General features: G+C 36.3%; 1 protein-coding gene across 7 annotated transcripts in view; it reads right to left on the bottom strand.

The window, feature by feature from the left end:
- Positions 1-12,946: 12,946 nt before the first annotated feature.
- Positions 12,947-16,137, bottom strand: part of LOC121330879 (mitochondrial proton/calcium exchanger protein-like) — a 44,224-nt gene continuing 41,033 nt past the window's right edge. For 6 of the 7 annotated variants that reach the window (XM_041277841.1, XM_041277831.1, XM_041277786.1 and 3 more), the window contains 2 exons: positions 15,050-15,206; positions 12,947-14,825 (listed from right to left, as the gene is read on the bottom strand). In XM_041277841.1, coding sequence (XP_041133775.1) covers positions 14,682-14,825; positions 15,050-15,206 — 301 coding nt within the window. In that variant the 3' untranslated portion in view covers positions 12,947-14,681. The remainder of the gene's footprint in view (positions 14,826-15,049; positions 15,207-16,137) is intronic. The other variant, XM_041277804.1, reaches the window with a different exon arrangement.

Raw genomic sequence — 16,137 nt, 5'->3', positions numbered from 1 at the left:
AATACTGTTTATAATTCATATTAGTACTATATTCTGAAAAAAACTATTGAAAATGTGTATTTTCTTAATTGGTAACATGTAAGTGTGTTTTCTTAAAAGAAAAATAAATAAATAGACAAATTTATCAGTCTGCAGCAAATAAAATAAAAAATACAGGCAGAAAATAGGCGTAATTTACCCAGGGGGACACAGGGGACATTTATTTTAAGTGCATGGAAGCTGGAAATACTTTTTAAAAACACACTTTTCTTATACCGATACAGTACTAGCATAATTATAATAGCAAACCTGTATTTATCTTTAATATTTCAATTGTGGAAATGTATTTCAAGGGCATGATGCCACACTTGCTCTAGCGCTCAACGCTGCCTCTGGTGCCAGCTGTAATGGGATCTGATCCTCGATCTAGGCTCTGATATAAGCTAATCTTCAATGCGCTTCGAAGACTAAAGCCATGGCTTTGTAATTCCATGACTCAGAAGAGACTGAATAATATAACTATTTGTCACACTCATCACTCATAACTAAGGCCCTGTGCAAATCGTGATTTCACTTGCTGCGCAGGAATCATTAAATTAGCCCAGTACCGCTATTTTCACAAGAAATAAGAAATAAATAAATGGCTTAATAATTATTATTTGTATTTCATACAAAACAAAATCACATTAACGAAACTGTCCAGTTTCTGCTGTGTGTCTGCATAAGCGCTATCCGCCATGCACATAATGCTGTGCAGTGATTATTCACAGGGCCTTACTCATGACAGCATTGTGCCAACAATTTATTGATAGAGACACAGGTTGACACTCCAGAAAAAGCACCAGTAGCTGCAAGTACTAATGGTTCTGTCCATGGTGAAATCAAAATACGTTCATTTAAAAAAATAGTACTGTACATGGAGTTTAATAGTGTGGTTATTTTATGTAATAAATAATATTAACAATATAATTGCATTCTTTTTTCCTCAGTGTTTATAATCATGCAGCCAAGACTGAATTAGAAAAAAAAAAATGTCTAACGTATGAATAGACGACCAGGGTACTAGTGATAAAGGAATAGTAAAAATTTTGATAAACTTTGGCTAATATATTAGACTTTATATGTATGACATGATGTTTGTTTTTTTTCAGTATTTATTTTGCTGAAAATTGTAATTTTTATCTTTGCATCACTGAAAACATTTGAATTTATAAGATTACTTCACCCATACATTTAAACATACCATCATCAACATCAAATATTACCCAGGACAGTACAGTATACACACATTTGGTTATTGCACTCGGAATGTTCCTTTAGTTTCATTACAATTCTAAATTGTGCCTTTAAATCTAAGACATGGAAAATCAGGGTCAGAAACCAGGATCTCCTGGCTCCTTAGTCCTTATCTGTAACTACTGGGATTCTATTCAAAGAAATAGACATCTCATCTTTAAGAGCGAACTTTATTTCATGCAACTGCACTACCTTGCTCTCATCCAACTAATGCAACTATTACTTCAGCTAATAATAAAACCATTTGCAGTGCGCTGGCTTTCATGTTGCAGCCAAGACTACAGCAATCGGAAAACCCAGCCACCTCTCCCCCAGCAGCAGCCCATATGTTGTGAATAATGAATCACCGCTGACATATTGGGGTCGCAGTTCCTGATGTACTCACCATCCCATAAATCCTGCTTGGAGAAAGAGGAGCCACTCTTTGGGACCAAGGGAGCAGATGGATAACATTGTGTGCTTTAAGTGTAACCACCACCACCACCACCACATCACACTTCACATACAGGCATCTCTGCACTCTGACTCTTTCCATTGCATTCCACTATGGTCAGGTTTTGAAGAAGTGATCGGGTCTTATACAGTATTATAAAGCTATCTGTTCTATAATGCGTGCCACTCTTACACCCACTCCCCTGTCCCCTTCGGCTCTTGTCTAGCTCGGGTTCATCACTTGTGTGTTTCTGAGTACATCCCCAGGTTGAATGCACATTTCCATTTGGGTGAAGTGGGCTCCTAAATACCTTTCATATAAACAATATACACAGAAATGGTGGCCTCTGACATAACGTCAGGCCTCTCCGTCCCTTTCTGAACCTTAAAGGGTACATGTAAGGACCTTTTTATTTTATTGTGTTACATGTTCCCATGTGTTGCTATAACTGTTATGAAAGGTGTGTGTATTTAATCACTTTTACAATTTGACCACTTTTTTAAACTTTTAAATTGCATTCCCTGCCTCAAGATGGCTTCACGTGTACCTGCATGAACCTCTCAGAACTACATCGACCACCATCATCCTCCTACTCACTGGTAAATCCATCTCAGTTGCATATGTGAGCAGGAGGATGATGGGAAATGTAGTTCTGGGGGGGGGGGGGGGGGGGCTATTTAACCCATTAAGTGCCATTGTCCAAATTTGAGGACAGGCTACTTTGTAAACTTTGGAGCATTTTTAACTTTATCTACCTCTGATTTCAATTTTCTCTTTAACTATATTGTTATAATAACTAATTCTGTTAACCTCAAAAGTCTAAATGTAATGTATCAAATTACATAAGGGTTATGAAAATAAAATTCAATTGTGTATATTTTGAATGTATAGAACCAGGGGTGAAGTTCTCAACAAACAAGTGCAGGTACTCATATGCACAGCCAGGTGTAAACATAAAAAATGGAGACAATTTGAGTGTCAATGAATAAATACTTTTAAAATGTATACATATTGGTAGTACACAATACATTTATAAATACAAAATAAGCCTTAAAAAATAATTGATCAATTATAACAAATTCACCATAAACAAAGAAGCTGAAAATACTGAAAGCGTTGTACTCTCTGCTTGTATCACTCGTTTATGTTCTGTAATCTAACATTTAAGTTAAACCTTAAATGACAAGCATTAAAAATATTACACTATGCGGTACCTGCTGTAGAGAGGGAGTTTTGTTTCAATATATCCTAAAAATGGGATGATGTTATAAAAAATGGCATAAAAAAACAACTGTGCTATGAAACAATGATAGAAAAAAGGTCTAAGTCAAACAATGCACAATAGGGGCTAAAACACCCCTCCAATTTTTTTATGTAACAGGCACTACTAATAATAATAATGATGTGATTGACTTGGCCATTTTAATCTCCATAATATTCTCAGCAATCATCTCCACACTTTCCAGACCCTGGGTACTCACCATCAACAGGACCTGGCCATGCTACAGTAACAGCCTTGGATTAGAACATGTATCTCTGTTTCTTTTATGTATGTTTTACTTATTACTTACCCTACAATAATATATTCTGCATGTTTCTCTGTTGTGTTTCTGCGTAGATTAATTACCATGATCTATTCCATAAAAACATTTTCCAGGCAGAAACAGTATAAAAGTAGACTTAAAAAAAAATTTAAAAAAATAAAAATACAAATTTTCATAAAGTAATATCATTACTGTGGTTTACTTATGCCTTTTTTTTTTTTTTTTTTTTTTTTTTTTTAGAAGTACACGCATAAATAAACACTCAAAATGTTTTAGAAAAGGGAGCATTGTACAAAGAAAAAACACCTTACCGTTTTGGTTTTCATTTATTACAGTCCTCATAATAGAAAATGCTAGGATCACAATAAAACTTGATCATTATACTTAATATGTACCTTGCAAGTTGGGCCAGTGTTTGAAAAGCATGAAGCACACCTTTCATCTGTATCCCGATTCTGACTCGCTTACCAAAACTTCAAGCAGCATGTTCTTGATCCTGTTTTTTTTAAATGCTAATCCCTACTGTCCCACACATCACTTGTCATTTTAAAAACTTTCATGCAAATTCTAGCAATGTGGTAAATCGGTGAAAGGCAAAACGTGTTATGATAATTATTTGTAATATATATCAACTATGTAATTTATGGAGAACACTGATGTGGCTTTTTGCCTTCAAATTCATGTGCAGCATATAATTCATGTTCATGTTCATTTAGAATATTTAAGATAGTTTCCCCGCCGCACTAAAGAAAATAATTATTAATTCATAATAACCGAAATTACTCCATACCGCTGTTTTCACGTTGCACTGCAAAGGTCTTCTTTCGTTGATCATGAATGAGCACTGACACAAAGTGAAATGGGCCGAGATTTGTGACTCATGCCAAAATTAAATCTGAGCAGAATGAAAGCTCGGCCAATCAACATGCAGTGATTATACTGACGTTAATTGTGGCCAATAGCAGCTAACAGAAACAGAAGCAGTGTGAGGAAACAGAATCCAAGCAGCATGAACTGTGCTGAATGAAAGCATATTTGAGAAACGTTGCGCTAGTGGACCGTGTGAGTGGATGGAATGCATCCGCGTTGGATGAAAAGCAGATTAAATAAGTCTCGGTACACAGTATTGGCATCAAAATAAGTCCCGGTACAGAGTACCGGTGAGTACCGGTATTTCACCTGTGTATGGAACAATACATTTCTGTCAGCACCTTTTTAGGTGGACATTAAACATGTAGGTTTTACAAAAACTGGGATATAATGAAGATGCTGCATGTGTGCCAGTGTGAGTGCACCCAGCACTCCTTAGAGGTAAACGTGCAGGCAGCCATGACGCACCACCAGCCGTGGTTTATGAAACAATTCTGTTTACAGTCTTGAAAAGGAACATTTACAGTTATCATCTGAATTAAAAAAGTGTTTTTGGGACAGACAAGGTCCTAATATATCCATGATATGACGCATCATTGGCAATGTGGTAATTTACCTGAAATTTATATTTTAAAAAGTTAGGTGTGGTGGCAATACAAATTACGATAACTAGAGTTTTACACATTGGATTAACACAAAATTGGTATCCATGCATTGAATACGTCATTTTATGTAATACGTCAGAATGTGGGGTAATATGATCTTGTGACATTATCAGGTAAAAACGCACATTCATATTTTCGGTGGTTTCTTCCCTGCTTAGTTCAAATGGCTGAAGAATGTGTTCCACCTAAACTAGAAGTGTTTAAGAAGGTTCATAATATTCCTCAGATTACGTGTCAGTTTTTTAACAAAAAGATTTGATCTATACCTTACTGTTTTGGCACAATTGTCCCTTTTTGACAATTTTATATTTTCAAACATTCTCTGACAATGTCAACCCACGGTGTAAGTTACTATGGAAAGCTTTTTTGTACTCCTCTCTTAAGCCCCTTTCACACTGGCATGCTCTAACCGAGTCGGAACTTACCAATTTCACACTGCTGTGATAAAGCAGGGTTGACAGATGCAAGTACACAATGCACGTATCAGTGCCCCGGAAGCAGCTTGCTACTGACACTTCCATCAAAGATGACCTGGATTGAACCGTAAGCCCAAATGTTAAATGTTAAGAAAATGTTTCTTTATCCCTGCTGCAATCTGGCTCATTGTGTGTCTCAAGCAACAAAAAGATGGCTACACAGAATAAACAGAAATGTTCCTTGTAGAAGTGAAACCTTGACATAGGCATGGCTGTTTGCTATTTTGTCGGCTTACAAAAAGCAGTCATGCATTTTGTCTCCCTCAACCTGGGTCTAAGTGTGTCAACCCACATCCTGGAGGTGGGTCGATATGACCCGGGTCAACCTGGATACGACCCAGGTACGTGGTTTCACACTACGCAGGATTGTGGCCCGGATAGCCAGAACAGGGTCGGGACCCAGGTAGGAGTGCCAGTATCAAAGGGGCTTTATATTCAACATCATGTTTTTCATAGGTAGAAGATATATTTTAATAAATATTCATATCTGTGCTCTACCAGAAATTCTTGTATCCTTCAAATGTAAATTTGACTTCAACTCAAATTGCAAAATGTTACCACTAAAAACATTGGTTACTGCTATTCAATATTTCACACTAGAAAATACATGTAAACAGAGGAAAAAAATGTCATGCTGTATATGTGAGCAGTGGCATATGTGAAGAGAACTTTGCAAGCACCACTTCAAAATTTACCAAAGTTCTGAAGATAAACTGAAGACACTACTGAATCAGCACACTCAACATCTGTATTATTATTTTTTTTAAAACATTAGTGAAAATATTTCAAATAGAAAATGTTAATGTATTGTGTGTACTATTACTTATACACACACACACATTTACCTTTTAAAATTACAACATTCAGTAATTGAAAAAAGTAAACATCCCACATTGTGTTTTGTTAATTTAACAGATGTGTTTATTCTATCTCAATTACATTTTCAATGGGCTGCATAGTTTACTTAAAATATACGCATTACTAAATGCATAGTCTGTAAATAGGTGTGGCTATATTACATTAATTCTGCAAGAACAGATATTATAACCAAATTATATAATATGCTAGATTAATAGTATGTTAATATTAACCAAATCGAAATTGTTATTTTGAAAGCATTTTCAGGTGTAAGTGAAATTCACATTTGCTTGCACGTGTAGTGCCAAAACCCTCCATCTTGTAAAGTAGATACTATTAGTGCAATGTCTATAAAATAGGCCCATGCAAAACTGAGAAATCATACTTACCGGTTCGGAAGCACGCTATTTATAAAACATGCAAATGACATTCCACTTGAACTTTATACATTAACTTGGATGGATATAGTAATAAACACCAATTATTTACACATATAGGAGAATGGAGTCAGGTAGAGGAGAACCAAGTGCAAAGAACAAGAGGAGCACAACCAACTGGGAAGTGTATCGGGTGCCTGAAACGAGCAAAAGAATCCCTGAGTAAGGCAACTCAGGAGTCCATTGGAAAGTTTTTCATTGCTGCTCAGAGGGGAAATTAACCATTTCTCGGTTACAGCATCAAGATTTGTTGAGCAGGACAGTTTTTTGGCACAAAAGCTGCTACATCCCATATATTACGTATTACAGACCAAGCAAGAGGTACCGCAGAAGCTTCAGCATCCAAGGAGGTGCAAACACCCTCTACCAGATCAAGTGGGGTTAGAACACAAGATTTCAGCAGGTGTATCTTTTGTAACTTTTTAAAAAAGCATGGCGATTTCCAGCTTTTCACATTGCAAACTTTCAAGTTTCAGGATAAATTAGTTAATGCTGCATCTTTACAAGATGACACCATGTTGGCAAAAGTAGCCATTGCAGGGATGACCTGGTTGCTGCTGGCCGCGTCATGCTCATTATATAAGTGACCGTAATATAAGGGCACAGCAGAAGAAGATCGAATCAGTGCGAAGTGCAGCAGAATCCCTTCATAATGTTGTATTCAGTATTACTGTATTGTGACTGAGCCTCAACTTTACAAGGGGAAGTCTTTGACAGGGAAATTGTAGTGCTGGGATGAACATAGGACTTTCATGTTCAGATATTTGTTCAATTTAAATATTCATTCAGTTATTCATTTGTTTTCAAAAAGTAATAAAAGCCATTATGTTGCTTAGAACACAGGCAGAGACAACATAGCAGCAGGGGCAGGGGGCGTGGGCATGGCCCCTGTGTGTGTGCCTTTATTTTACAGCAAGACCTTACAATATGTAAAACATTAAAATAGAATAAAATAAAAAGAATACTTTACTTTATGTAGGACTTAATTTACTCCTGTGAATTAAACACAAAACAAAGGATGCCAGATAGAAGTTCAAGTTAAACGTTGTTTTGTTTATTCCCAAAATAAACAGTACATAACGTTGACACCACATTTTATTTATTTCTTTTTTTTTCATTCCTTGCCATTGCAGTTTCTTCAAAGTAAACAGTGGCCATAGACACATTTTCATAAAGTAATATCATGATGTTTACTTGTGTCTTTTTGTAGCTTAACAAGCAAACGAAAACTGAAATTTAACTTTAAACACTGCAAATAAAACAAACGTGGAAGTGGTGTTGTAAAGTGAAGGGGAAAAAACTCACAATTTTGGTTCTCGTTTATTACATTCCACGTAACAGAAAGTAGCAACAAAAAATATATAAATATATACAATCTATATAAAAATCACTAAACAACATTTCCGGCATCTTGGGCACTGTTTAAGCGAGACATTCCAGAATGATGTGCTTGCCTTTTTTCTGTCCCATTAAATTCTGACTCAAAGAGTTTTCGTTGTTGTTGTGTAAAACTGGATCACCACCGAACGTATCTCTAGGTGATACACTGGTGCGTTTAACCAAACAAATGAAAACAACAGATTTTGAAAATTTAATCTCGGATTTTCATGGGGTTTTGACAACAACTGAGACACCCCAAATATATATATATATATATATATATATATATATATTATATATTATATATATATATATATATATATATATATTAATTTTAATAATAAACAAATAAATAGTCTGTGGAAATAGTCATCATGTCATGTTTTGTATTGACGTCCCTGACGATGTAGTAGTAGTAGTAGTATTATTAATTTTAACATGTTAAAAACAAGTGTTAGAAACAGGAGTCAAAAACAAGTACCTTCGTAAAAATTTAACTGCCCTAATAATAATAATAATAATAATAATAATAATAATAATAATAATAATAATAATAAAAAATATTTTTTTTCACAATCTTTTGTTCTCTGTTTATTCAAATAAAAGTATAAAGTTTCAAAAACGCTTTTTTGTACATTCATTTATAGTTAGATCGTTGTTATGGAGGACTTTTGTCTCGGGCTCCATTACCCACCCTGTAGTATAATGCCCGGTAATGCCCTCTGTGTCGGGTCTTTTTGCTTACATATACACACACACACACACTTTTTATTATATGCAATGAAACAGTGCATGTTTCAAAAGGTACTTAGTAATTTAATAAGAAATGTAATACAGTAATATAGCATACGCAGCAAGCAACTGAATATAGCAAAAACATACTTGATTGATGAAACATGAGTGATGTCATTTGTTTAAAATAAATAAATAATTACAGCCCGTGGAAATTTTTTTAAAACACTGTAGTGCACTGAAATCCAGATAAATAGCTGGATTTAAAAAACCAAACTTCGTTTGTTCGCAATTAAAAGGCAATTTTGTTTTGGTACTCCCTGTTGAAGAAGGTCCAATTTAGGCTTTGGATGACCTTTACTGTTATTTTCTATTCTTATTTTTTTCCTCAGTTGAAAGCAAGGAAAATGGTGCATGAAATAAAAAAAAAAAAAACCTGCTACAACATACTGTATAGGCAAATCAAAACTTTAGGGAGTAGCCACAGACATGTCAAGATTAGGTCTAATTATGAGTGTTAGAAGCTAGCCGCAAGCTTGCATCATGTAGCCAATACAAATACATTAATCCTTGACAGACAGAGGGTGATTACAGATTGAAAACACAGAACCCCACCCATTTTGAGGCTACATTAGCCAATAGCAATGCAGTAGACCTTGGAAAGCATGAAGCAAGGTAACCCTTTGTTTGATTTTTTCAAAATGACATGCATACTTAGCTCTGTAGACTCTTATACTCTTATGACAAGCCGCCACTCTTCCCTACTTTGCTTCTGATTGGCAAAACTATTCCCACGTTAGTGATATGCAACTCCTTGCTGAGACTACAGCTGAAGTATACGTTCAGTTTCAGGAAGGCCATCATGCCATTTCCAGATCAGGAAAGCCTTTCTCTGGTGGATGGACATGGCCCTTGAACAGTCAAGCCACCAGGGAGGACTCATAGGCATCTTCAAGGAATCCAAGGCTCTGAAGAAGTGGCTCCTGACCTCCCACCACAGATCAGCTATTGTCACTGCAATGAAGCAAATGAGTGACATGAAAGGGGATGATGAATCTGCTCACAGACGTCCAGAAACTGTACTTCACAGTCGATGTCCTGACGAGGAACCGCTTTGGTTCTTCCAACGTTCTATAGAACTCTGTGCTACTGCTCACATACACAGCATGGCATTTTTCCTACGTATACATGTAATTTCCAGTGTGAAATATTAAATAGCAATAGCTAATGTTTTTAATTGTCAAATTTACATTTGAGTTACATGTGAAGGGTATAAGCATTTCTGTTAGAGCACAGATATAAATAGTTATTCTAATATATCTTCTACTTATGAAAATATTGAAAAACATGGTGTGTAATATAATAGGGGAGACAAAAAAGCTTTCCATAGATACATAACTTGCACTGGTTTGAGATGACCACAACTCTGCCGGTTGACATTTTCAAAGAATGTTTGAAAAAATAAATAAATAAATTGTCAAAAGGACCTTTGTGACACCTTGCCAAGGTATAGACCAAGCACAAGGTAAGGTATAGATCAAATTTTTTTGGTAAAAAAACGACACAATTTGAGAAATATTATGAATTTTCTTAAACACTTCTAGTTTAGGTGGAATACATTTTTCAGCCATTTGAACTAAAAAGGCAGAAAACCGCTCAAAATATGACTGTACCCTTTGACCTCTAATAATGTCACATGATCATATTACCCCACACTGTGCGGTATTACATAAAATCACAGGTCTTGTTCAATGCACAGATACCACTTTTGTGTTAATCAAATGTGGTAAACTCCAGTCATTTGTCTTACCACCACAACTAACTTTTTAAAATATGAATTTCTGGTAAATTACCTGAAAAACTGACTTTTTTTTTTTTTTTTTACATATGGCCAATGACGTACCCACGCTAGAAGGATGTATTAGGACCTTGTCTGTCCCAAAAACAAAATTATGGGTTGAGGTTCATCACCAAATTTGGTACTCAGATGATAGTCTATTACAGATCTAAACATCATAAAACTGTTAAACTTGTGCTGTATGGTTAAGCACACATGTATTCGTTTCTATTTAGAAACACTATTGGATCTTAATGGTACACAAACTTCCCAAGCTCAATAATAAAAAGCTGGCCAATAAAGTTTTTTTTTTTTTTTTTTAAGCTGGCCCTTTGTTTTCAAATTCTTGCAGTTTGTGGGTTTTCATAAGCAGGCTGTATCAAAAAAAAAAAAAAAAAATCCAGCTGCAACTTAAAGGTTAAAGTGGTTGCTGAAACGTGACTTTTACCATCTGCATGACCACTGTGTTTCAGCTCTTGCGTCTCCACGGAGTCTGTCTTACACATTGAGTTCTTCTTATCTGGGACTCACTCTGAACCACAAGGTGGCAATGTTTTACTAGGTCGGTGGTTCTCAAACTTTTTTGTGGAAAACCCTGATTTATTTTTTTTAAAAAAATTGGCAAACAATGCAGTAAACAACATTGAAAAATAAGCACATTAAAAAATCACTATAATATTAAGAATAACCGTAGACTTACCTTTGTTTTAATGCAATGGGCAGGCCTGTTTCTGTCAGCAAAGTTATTTTAAAATTGGAGTTTTAAATAACTAGTTTACTTTTCATTAACACGAATTTACCGAGTGGGGGTAAAAAAAACGCGGCTTGTTTTATTTTTAAATTGATAACTGCAGCAGAAATTGATTTATGTGAATTAATAATCTGTGATGTTACATTCATGAGATACTAGCACAGTCGGAGCCACTAATCTCAAACTACAATCTTCATTTACAAAACGGAATGTTTGGATGCTGCACGCTGATTGGCTGTTGAGAGTACTCATTTTTTTACGTTAGCCTCCATGCTGGTCTCAATCGCTCTGTAAACAGTGCTGGCATAAACCGCAATGATAGCATTCGGGGCGAAACGTTTAAAAATACCAATGATGTATTTTTGTATTAGCTTCTTCAGGTCAGTAATAGGATTGTGTGGATAGTGAACTTTGTCTTTGCCTCCTTTTCTTTATCATCGCATTATCAACAGAATGCGACTGAAACCAGCACAGAGGTTTGTTTTTATTAAGTACAATAAATGGAAACGTCGAAAACCTTCAGTTTAATGTTTACAACAAATTTTGTTAATTTAAAAAAAAAAAAAAAAAAACTTTCAGTTTTTATTGTACCAGTTTTATAAGCGGGACAACACCGCGCTTGTGCGTTGTGTTGCATTACATACGGCTTTGTTGGTTGAACCCAACTAGAGCTACGTTAATCCACAATGCACAAATCCAGTGTTATCCCTTACTTTACAAACTGCTTGTTGGGTGCACGTGAGCGCAATACACGAAAACGCTAAAGAATAAATTTTTAGACACTCCAAAACGATAGATGACGGAGAGTAGATCTTTTTCAACTAGATATTTTTCATGTATGCATTTCTTTCCTGCTTCTGTAGCTGTTTTTAAGGTTTCGCATGTTGGGTTTGCAAAGGAATCTATATAAAAACTATGCTGCTCCTTCCTTTCTGTAATTATGCAACCTTTCCAAGACCACCTGACTGTAGCCGGAAGCTCACAGATTGAGAATCACTATACTAGGCGATACACTAGGGGCTTCTAAGAGAGTCAATTTAATGTTTGCATGGATAATGCCAACACAGCACAATGACTGTCATTAGCAGCACCCCAGCCTCACTACCCCTGAAATCAGTCTCCAAATATCTTTTCAGAAGCAGTTTCTGCTGAAATAGTTTTTACACTATACAAATAAGGAACAGGGAATCAAATGTATACAGAGTAGGTGGGCTGGCAGTGTTGAAAAGTCACATCGTCACACAATTTCAGTGGAATGAGGAAGGCTGTTTGGTAATTGTAAAATAGCAATTAAAAAGATATTTAAAAAACACTCCCTGAGTAAGTTCTGAACAGAGATATCATACCTCTTTATATGCTTTTTATTATTTTAAAAGGCAGTTCTTTTTAAAATAAGAGAATGACTAATGCTGCTTGAAAACAAATGACATGTGGGGCTAGTTTCACAGACCCAATTCGCACTAGTCTTGGACTACCTTACCTCAAGTAACACCTGGTAGTCCTATAGTGCTAACCAGGGACTATGAAACCAGCCTGTGGTGCTCAGTGTTCAAATCTTTAAACGCTTGTAATGCTAACAGCATGTGTTTAATTCTGTATGCCATGTTTTAGTCACTTAATTGTTTTGCCCAGAATTAAACTGTTACCCAGGACATTTAATCCAAAAATGTACTCAAATGTGTCCAGTATTGAGAGTTGTAGTAATGTTTTAATGTAGTGCCTCAGACTTTTATGGGAACGGCAAAGTTATTAACGTCTGCATTACTACAGAACTTTTTATACAAGGGTGCTTGTATCTGATATAAAAATTTAGGCTGAAAACAAAAGCAGTTTATGCTATGCTTTCTAGCAGGGGTGGGGAACCCTGGTCCTAGAGGGCCAGTGTCCCCCCTGGCTTTTGTTCCAACTGTGCCCTAAACTATTTAATTGGCCCAATTATTATTCCCCACCCCTGCTTTACAGACACAACAGCAGCAAACAAATATTGATTGTGCAAATAGCGCCATCTGCTGTTAACACAAATAACAGGTTGTGTATCAAGACTTGCACCGGTGGTCCACTTTCAGGCTTGTTTGCAATTCAATGTCAAAGTATTCATTACAACAGCAATCTAATACACGCAACAGATTGACAATATCCAAGAGTTTCAACTTGGGCAAGATATGCAACAAATAACCCAGTTTGCCATTTCAACATAAAACACTGTTTTCTACCAGTTCAACATTCCCACACTGAACTTGCTCCTGTTTCACAGAATCAGTACAATATCTGTGACATGTTGAGACTCAGCTAAAACAGTTACTGCTTGGCGCACATGCCTATGCTGTATCCGAGAGCCCCCAGGCAGTTTGCTGTGCAGAGTGGATTTATTACAATTTTAGGTTACATTAGGTGGTAAGAATGATTCATGAAGAGCAGCAATATTCAATCTATCAAATCCATTCTGATTTTATTCATCATAACTGCAACTGATCCTGCATGTTCTGCCTTCCTTACTGTTAAACTTAAAAAAAAAAAACACACAAACAAACTTTAAACAAAAGAGTTTACAAAGCAGCAAAAGCCTGGCAGTCTGTCAATGAACCAAATCTCCTGCTTCACATAAGATACAAATAGTTGCATTTCAAGTTTGTATATCAACATTGTAGAATGCATGAAAAGCTGCCATACGCAGCTATTTAAAATCAACTTTTCAGTGATCAATAGTATATGCCTTTGATTATATATAAAAATAAAAACTTTCCATTTACAGATCAAAAAGGCTGTCAACAGCAGCTTTCAACACCCCATTTCAAAACAACGCACCAGATCATCTTGGTTGATCCCATTCAAAGTGTTTTATTATAGTTTATTTACATATATTGGTATATTTAATAATGCCATTAAAGTTTGTATATAAAACATTAGAAGTTTTAAGATCACCATGTCAAATTCAATATCAGAATTATCATTATTAAATACATGGATAAATGAGAGACTCACATTTAAATATAATTATATATCAAATAAAATAATTGATTCCATGCTTCTGGAATGACATCATATAATTTAGTGTGCAATTCATGTTTTTTTAATTCTTCACAATGTAAAGTCTTTCATTTTGTGTTTGTTTTTTTTTCATTTTTATAAAAACAAAACAATAAATTGGGCAAATCGCACCACCTTAAAACAATGTTTTCCATGTTTGTGTGTGCGTGTGTAACTGATAATGCTATCAGTCACTATTTTAGTTTGCACCAGAGCACAGTTTGGTACCATATTTATAAAACCCTCATGCAACAATTCTTATCTGCACTGGGGCACCTCCTGCCATTATTAATAGTGGGTTCATTTCCAAAAGGAAGATAGCCACCTCTGCCCTTGTGCAACTGGAGCGACTCCACTTCTGTGAAGCAGGAAAGGTGATGAATTGATGAGCCGGCCTCAGTTCAGCACTTTGGCAGCCTGCTCCTTCTCCTTGGCTTTCTCCTTCTCCGCCAGCTTCTCCTCCTTCTGCAGCATCACCATGATCTCAGCCACCTGGCTCGTCGAGATGTCAATGTCCTCCTTATCTATGAGCTCCACCACCTGCAGGTACAGTCACAGTCAACGGCTAGTGTCGCGGGGCACAACTCCTGTACAGTACACCCACATTCCACCACAGTTCGTGCCACAATGCTTTGAGGTTATTGAAGGCTACAGGATAGCTAATTCCGAGTGGTTTTGACAACAAAAAAGACAATATGCAAAGCCAATTAAGTCCTACAGTCCACAAGTGAACCGTTGTTCCCCGCCCCGGATGCAGTGTTTACCTTGATGACGTCGTCGATGTCGATCTTGCCGTCCTTGTTCTCGTCCAGAGTCTCTGCGATGCACTGCAGCTTGTGTTCCGGGATGTTCTGGATCTGTCTCATCACATCAATCAGCTCGTTGATACTGATGAGGTTCTCACTAAAGGAGAAGTACAAGCTGCATACAGGAAACTGTTACTTTGTAAGACAGGAAGTAAAATGGTGGTGAGCCACGAGGAACATGCAAAGGCCTCCAAGCTGGGGTCCCAAAACAGTTTCAAATCTTTTCACAAGTTTATTTCATGCCTGACAGTTTTTTCATACTTCGGGACATTTTCATTATTTATTTAAAGCTGAATTTTTGAATAATTTATTATTTATCTTGATTTGGGCTTTTACCTTAGCATGTCTGTTCCAATGTTCTTTTATCTCAAATGATAGATCTTTCAGCCTTGTCAAGATGCCTGTTTTTAGTTAATTTAAGTTTATGTAAAGGATATCTCTCTTTAATTACTGATTTATTTTTACATCCACCTACCCACTGCTCTTATTGGTTCTTGTATTACTGCAGTCTGTTTCATCGTGTTTTAATTGGTCGAGAGATCTGTCAACAAGCAATATGCAACCAATCTGCCCCGCTTTTACTGCGTTTTTTTCAGTTTCATTTAAAAAATGGCAAAAAGATGGAGAATACCAGTCTTTTCAGCCAGGATTGGACTGATATGTACGCCTTTGTGGGGAAGTCAGGATTTCCACTTTGTCTCACTTGCAGTGAACAACTGGCATCAAACAAAAAATCTAATTTACAACGACATCTCATGACAAAACACGCTGCCTCTCCAGCAAGATACCCAGAAATATCACATTTTCAGTTTACTTTGGATGATTCAGTGGATGTCTGTGAAGATGCACAACTACGTATTCTCGGGCGATATATATATGTGGCAACTTAGTACAAGAAGAAATGCTTGCAGTTCTGCCAATAAAAAATCAAACAGGTGAAGACATACTTAACTGTGCTGGATTTTGTTAGCGAGAAGCAGATCCAGCGAGGGAAGCTTGTTTCAGTGTGTACTGACAAGTGCACCCAGCATGATGGAGAAACACGA

Source organism: Polyodon spathula, chromosome 2, assembly GCF_017654505.1.
Source record: "Polyodon spathula isolate WHYD16114869_AA chromosome 2, ASM1765450v1, whole genome shotgun sequence".
Taxonomy (NCBI): domain Eukaryota; kingdom Metazoa; phylum Chordata; class Actinopteri; order Acipenseriformes; family Polyodontidae; genus Polyodon; species Polyodon spathula.
The sequence above is the reverse complement of the archived record's forward strand: the minus strand, read 5'-3'. Positions and strand labels throughout refer to the sequence as shown.